The sequence below is a fragment of the Cariama cristata genome, unplaced genomic scaffold (genome assembly GCF_000690535.1).
Source record: "Cariama cristata isolate BGI_N322 unplaced genomic scaffold, ASM69053v1 scaffold27061, whole genome shotgun sequence".
In the NCBI taxonomy this organism is placed as follows: domain Eukaryota; kingdom Metazoa; phylum Chordata; class Aves; order Cariamiformes; family Cariamidae; genus Cariama; species Cariama cristata.
The window spans coordinates 1-6,590 of NW_009598050.1; the positions used below are offsets into that span (position 1 = coordinate 1).

The following is a 6,590-nucleotide window of genomic DNA, read 5'->3' on the forward strand; positions in this document are numbered from 1 at the left end:
ATTTAACGGAAACAATTTCAAGAATTCACATGGACAAGCACAGAATTGGTGAAAACAAAGGCACCCAACACAACTAATTTTATTTTAGTAGCTAGCACTTCAATGCCAGCCAACAAAATCTAACAGCACACCAGCCAAAAGTAGGAAGCGTTTGGCTGCAATTACCACAAGAATGCAAAATACAGCTGTATTACTGGAGGCCTGGAAATCCTAATGGGAGGGAAAAAAAAAAAAAAAAAAAAAAAAAAAGAGTACAAAACTCACATCTTACCTCAACAGTATCACCAATTAAAGGCACAATATCACCCAGTATAGGTTTAAAATTTTGTTGGTCATTGATGGTTAGTTCAGTCTGTGACTCTGTTCCCTTGCCGACGCTGGCCACTGTCTCTTCCTGAGGATCTAAACTGGATGCTCTGAGCGCAGCAGACAACACTTCCACTTGTGCTGCAGCATATGAAAAAGAAATACGTGAGACACTGAACTGCAATAAACTTTCAGCAAGTCCATAAATCACCTTTTAGACAGTGAGTAATTAACTGAAAAATGGTAGAAGAACTACAGGGGAGGTACAAATTTAAAATTATTGACTGTTAGCAAATTCCAAACTGGGGACAATTAGTGTAAAATGTAAGGCAGATTAACACTCCACTCTTTTCCTAGGGTTCTCAACCACACTACAGTTCAGTGAAATTTGTCTTTAAAGCAACCGTTTGATATCCTCTTATTCATCAGAAGAAAGCATTAGCACTTCACACTCTGCCATACACTCTCTTGAAAGAGATCCAGCAGTTCCGAGATGGCTCTCCTTTCCAGCTCTCTGCTTACCGCTAATTAAAAAAAGCTTTGTTGAGCCATGTTGCTTGGATATAGCCTGACCTAAGCAGATCAGGTATCAGAGGCAATCTCAGTTGCAAGCAACACAGAATTCAGTGCAGACTGGTCTACCCTGCCTCTCTCCTCCTCCACTTCTTTCCAAGAAGGTAAGGAGGAGCAGTCTACTGACCCATTAAATTTGCCCAGCCATCCAGAGGCTCTGTTCCTCATAAACTTTGGCGCTGAAATTACCCTTATCCCTATCAGGTCTCCATTTGGCAAAGCAGTCTGTAACTGGCATAAGCCAGTAACCTGCAAGTCAGGCTTTCTCTCTTCCCCTAAATAATATTACGAAAAGCTGACATTACATGATTTAGCACTTTCTGTGCAGAACATAAAAAGCTGAAGAAAGCGTCCTTGGAAAGAAAAACAAATAAAAAAAACATGTGGGGAAAGAAAAGCAACCTCTGAGGTAAGTAAAGATGGCAGCAGCCTCAGGGAGCTGTAAAAAAGGTGACCTGAATAAAGACCCTGTGATAATTTTTAAAAGCGCTGGCACACTTCAGAGGAACATGCAGGTTTCCATCGCCCAGTCTGAGACCCTCAGGATGTCTGGCCAGTGGATTGGAAAGGTCCTGTTAACAGGGATTACATACCAGTGCTCAACTTTGCACAGCTTGTATAGCTCTGCCAGCCAGTAGAGTTCGTCTGTGAGGAGACAGGCTGTCTTTATCTTAGTTGCTGAGTGCTCAACTACCTATTACTCAGATTTATCACTCTGGCAACAAGCCAGTTCTGGAAAGAAAGCCTCAAGGTAAAGATTACTGGGAGTCAGATTCAGCTAAAGCCGTTCACCCCTTTCTGAGAATGAAATTATGGAAAAATATGTTCTATGGCAATTGCTGGTCACTGTTAAAAAAAATTGTATTTGCTAGAGACCTCATCAGTCTCCATGCCTTGAGGCATGGATTCGAAGTTTGAAATGGAAACTGCTCTGATGATAGGGAGGCGCACTACAGAAATGCAGAAAACACAGTCAAGTAACAAAACTAAAAACCCCTAAAATAAGCAAAAACACCCAAAAAAACCACACAACCACAAACAGTTCATTCTGTATACATAAACAGTAACCCATTAGTGCTTAGCAGCCAAGACATCTGGAAGATTGGGGTATGCACTGAACATACTGTACTCTGGGTTGCAGGAGGAAGCAATGCCTTTCCTTCAACGGACCCTTCCCCTTGGCATGGCATGCTGAGGTACCCCTTAGGTAAAAACTCAGTTATCGTGTTCTCAATGCTCCTGCTATAGTGATGCAAGCAGGTGAGGGAACAAGTACCTCGCACAATACAGAAGGGTGAGGTGAGACAGGTGAAGCAGAGGAACACAAAAGCCAGAAAGGAAGAGAAATGAAAACAAAAGGAAATAGGAGGGAAAATATATACATAGGGAGGGGACAGGAGTTACAAAGGTATAGTAGTTGGTATGGATGCATATACAGCATAAAGGCGGGGGGGGGCGGTGCTGGTGGAAAGTCTGGAAACTGTGAAATCCAGTACCAGATCTCTACACCTGCCTCAGCTGTCAGGGACTCGCTCTGAAACCAGATAGCAAAATGGAGATTATCAACCTCTGTTGATTGTACCACGACAGACATCACCTTATTACCATCATCAGTTATTCTGCAGAGTCGAATAATAAAAAAATCAGTGTCAATTTAAGAACCTTCAAAACCCTTTGCCAATGACCCTGACCAATATGGTTCCACATAACAGGTATTAATTTTCTTCTTCTTTTTAAGTTTAGAAAATATTCTCCAAAACAAGCACCGAGAAGCTAGGTACAGCCAGAGCTAAGGTCATCTGAACAACTTAACCTTAATGACACATGCATAACATCATACACTACAGTTTCATTCTCAAACTACACTTTTGCTAACTCACCCCCACTTCAACTTGTGATGTCTCTAGGACGCTTGCCCGATCTGCTACAGAAACCCCAAGATATGTACCTATGGGAGCTCTCCAGTATAGCAGGCCTCCGCTCACCCACCACAGAGAACACAGCATCTTCTGCTCCCATCCCTTGGCTGAGAAAGCAGCGATAAAGACAGGAGCACAGCATGGAAGTCGGAGTCCAGGACTTGGGTGACAGCAAGCCAATGAAGAAAATAAGTGCAAGAAAAAGGTCACAGGGATTAGGGGGGGGTGTGTGTGTGTGTGTGAGATCCTAGCTTGCTTCGCCTTTACTGTCAAGAACCAGCCTGCTCACCGTACAAGACTCACAAAAACACAATGCCTAGTCTTGCAAGCAGGGAGGGAGAGCAGGAAAAGAACCTAAGCACCGCTTGGGACCAGGGCCATCTGGCAATCACTGGTAAACCACGTATACTAGAGAGAAAATTATCTGTGAAATTAAGAAGTTTCATAAAATTCTATGAAAATAACAAATTAAGACAACCTTTGGACTGAGTATTTATAACATCAGTTTGCAACAAGTTTTAGATGGTGAAGATGGAAGCATTATTCCTGGTATTGCCATGAGCAAATAGGTAGTCAGGGCTCTGATCTTCTGGATCACTCCAAAGGGAGTCTACCTCCCTCTTGCCACAATTTATGGAGTGTAAGGTCCAAAACACAGGCATTAAGTCAGCTACTTGGACACTGAAGTCTGGGTACCTACCACTTGTATGTGTGCTTTAGTGTTTGAAACAAGCAGGCAAATGAATAATATGCCTCAATGCACTTTGTGCAAAATTAAAATAGCAACATTACCAAATCAAAATAGGCATGTTGTTAAATTCCAGCTTCTGAAGTATTTAAACCGAATAATGAGAGTACAGGCAAGAGGACAAAAAGAGTACAAGGTTTAGAAGGTGTGTTTCATGGGGCTTCACTACACAGTCTTGACACAGTCAGAGGTACTGAACGGAACACAAAGGTGACTAAGTAATTAAGACCACTCACCCTAAATGAGAATAAATGGCACTGGTAACCCTAATTCAAATCTTTCCTAACTTGTGGGCACTGGGAACCCATGGTGTTGACAACCTAGTAACAGTTTTCTTCTACTGAAATGTACAAGTGCTAGTCAACAACTGCACAGAAAACCTCTTCACACTCAGGTCAAGAGAGCTACAAAAAACCAAAACAAAACACCTGCTCTGAAACAAGACATGGGGACACACACGACACAACCCGTAACACAGGACAATTCTGGATGTACAAACACATGCCTACATAAATCTTCAAAGGTGTTTAAGATATGTTCTGCAACTGGACAGGGCAAGATTTTATAAAACAAACCTAAACAGCAGTGCAAGTTTTAACACTGGGCTTCAGAGATGGGTTATGTGAAGACTGAGATCATTAGCAAGGCTGGAATTTTTTCTTATCTCTTCCCTTAGAGAGTGCCCAAAGCACTCTAAAAGCAACAAAGTCTCAACTGCTGTCTTCACAATAGATTAAATAGAAGCAGCCCAAAACAGATTTAAGAAAAGTTATTAGCATATCAACCTACTAGCAACAAAAAGAAGCCGAAAGCAGTTATCGGTGTATTCTAAAAAAACGTTTTTCCCCTCACTCCCAACTTGCCCCTCTTTTTCCTTCCTACTTTTTCTAGTATAGAAGCATGGTTTTCCCTAGGGATTCTTCAGCTCCAGAATAACATGGCTTCTTCCTTAGTGGTACCTCTGGACTTTCTGACTGTGACGCTTAAGCTTGATGTGCCTTAGGATTTATTCAGCATACGAATACCAAGAGAAACATGGCATTTGTGAAACAGCCAAGTCATTTCAGCCCAGGAGGTCTCTGAGGTGCTGCTCCACCAGCTGTCGTACTTATGAAACCGTTCTCCACCCTTCAAGAGCTTTTAAAATGGAGCATGTGCATTCACTTCAAGAACTCAGTTTGGATCAACTCCCAGTTTGACCCAACAAACTTGGCACACTTAAGTCAACAACAACAAACTGCAATAAAGACCTTGCAGAAAAATGGAGAAGACCAATTAATTTAAAATAAAATGGATAATGCATAAAATGAAAACCATTTATCACACTTCAATATTTAAAAAAAAATATTTTCCATGTATGCTAATTACAAATTAATTTCCTGATCAACAGCTTATGCTGTTGCACCATCTATTTGATTATACTGTCAAAACAGGCAATCAGAAGTTTATACTGCTAACTGTATACATACTCAGTTTATGGAAGGACTTACACTACCTTTAAAGATCTTCACACAAATGCAAGTTCCCTTTTAGTTCATCATCAACTTTCACAATTAAATCAAAATAGATATAACCTCTTTGAGGACCAGGAGGAAGTAGTACTTCTGACTTTTTAAAACAACTGAAAGGTTAAAGCCCAAACTGCTAAAGAAACATATGCGTATCTTCCAAACACTAAAAATGCTTCAAGTATCTTTACTATACCTTTAACATCTGGATCATCTATATGGGGTTCCAAATTTTCTATCATTTCTTCCAATTCTTTCCTAGTTGCCATCGGAATGTTTGGAGACACTGGCATAGTGAGTTCCTGAATTTCTCTATCAAGTATTATCTCAGAAGTCTGCTGAAGCTCCAAGTCAATATCTATTTCAGGAAGTGGAGTCCTCCAGAAATGGAAAGAGTTGTACAACTCCTGCTCTGAAAGAAAGGTTTCCTGTGAACTCAGCCTAGCCTCCCGCAGACCTACTGTACAGCAATGAGAACTTCGCTCGTTCTCATCAGCCATTTCCCCACAAGATTCTGAAGACAAAGTGCAATGGAAGGATGACTCAGTCTGGAAATCACTTTCCCTCTGGGAGTTATTTGACACCGTATTTCGATCTTCCATGGCATTTTCAAGTTTTGTTGCAAAATCATCATTATCAACACGTGAAGACAGATCCTCTGTCCTGTTGTGCTCATCCTCTGTTGTGACATCTTCAGTAGTCCTGACTTGTTCACTGTTGAGTGCCAAAGCAAATGAATATTTAAAAACCAAAATATACTTGTTGCAAACAGATGCTCTTGAAAATTCTCACACACACCTCAGCACGACCCTCTGGTGCATCAGCCACTCCTCCCAGTTTTGTGTCATCAGCAAACTTGCTGACGGTACACTCTACCTCAATCATTAATGAAGATGTTAAACAGGACCAGACCCAATACTGACCCCTGAGGTACATGACCAGTTACTGGCCTCCAACTACATGTCGCTGATCAGTGCCCTCCAAGCCCAGCCGTTCAGCCAGCTGTCTGCCCACCTCGCTGTCAGCTCCTTCAGCCCATACTTCATCAGCTTCTCTGTGAGGATCTCGTGGGAGACAGTGTCAAAAGCCTTACTGAAATCTTGGTAGGCTGTATCCACTGCTCTCCCTTGTCCACCAAGTCAGTCATTTCATTACAGAAGGTGTATCCTGCAGTATCCTAAGTTACTGAATAGTCATTATTTTTAGTAAATAACTGAAAATTCTGGTAGCCTATTGAGTAAGATGATACGTTCCAGATCTTTCCATTTACCAAGATAAATACTCAATTTATACAGGAAAGTTAATTTTCTTAACTTGCAGTTCACACAAAAGAAAAACAAGGAGAAAAAAAGAATTCGTAGATTTAGCAAATTCTTTACCTGTTTCCCTGTGCAGAACCACAATCTTCTGGGCTTTTACCATCTTCTTCTTTAAAGTACTGGCCACTGCTGGATGGGTTAGCAAAAGTTGATATGAAAGGCCCCAGAGACTGAAAAGCAGCTTGGCGGACCTAGTGCAAAGGGATCAAGGTTAAAA

General features: G+C 41.4%; 1 protein-coding gene across 1 annotated transcript in view; it reads right to left on the reverse strand.

Annotated features, from left to right (window-relative positions):
* Positions 1-271: 271 nt before the first annotated feature.
* LOC104168534 (serine/threonine-protein phosphatase 4 regulatory subunit 1-like) overlaps positions 272-6,590 on the reverse strand; it is a gene marked incomplete at its 3' end in the record, with an annotated part of 33,057 nt that continues 26,738 nt past the window's right edge. Inside the window, exons 9-11 of the mRNA XM_009709150.1 lie at positions 6,434-6,564; positions 5,251-5,768; positions 272-447 (exon numbers count right to left, since the gene is read on the reverse strand). Coding sequence (XP_009707452.1) covers positions 272-447; positions 5,251-5,768; positions 6,434-6,564 — 825 coding nt within the window. The remainder of the gene's footprint in view (positions 448-5,250; positions 5,769-6,433; positions 6,565-6,590) is intronic.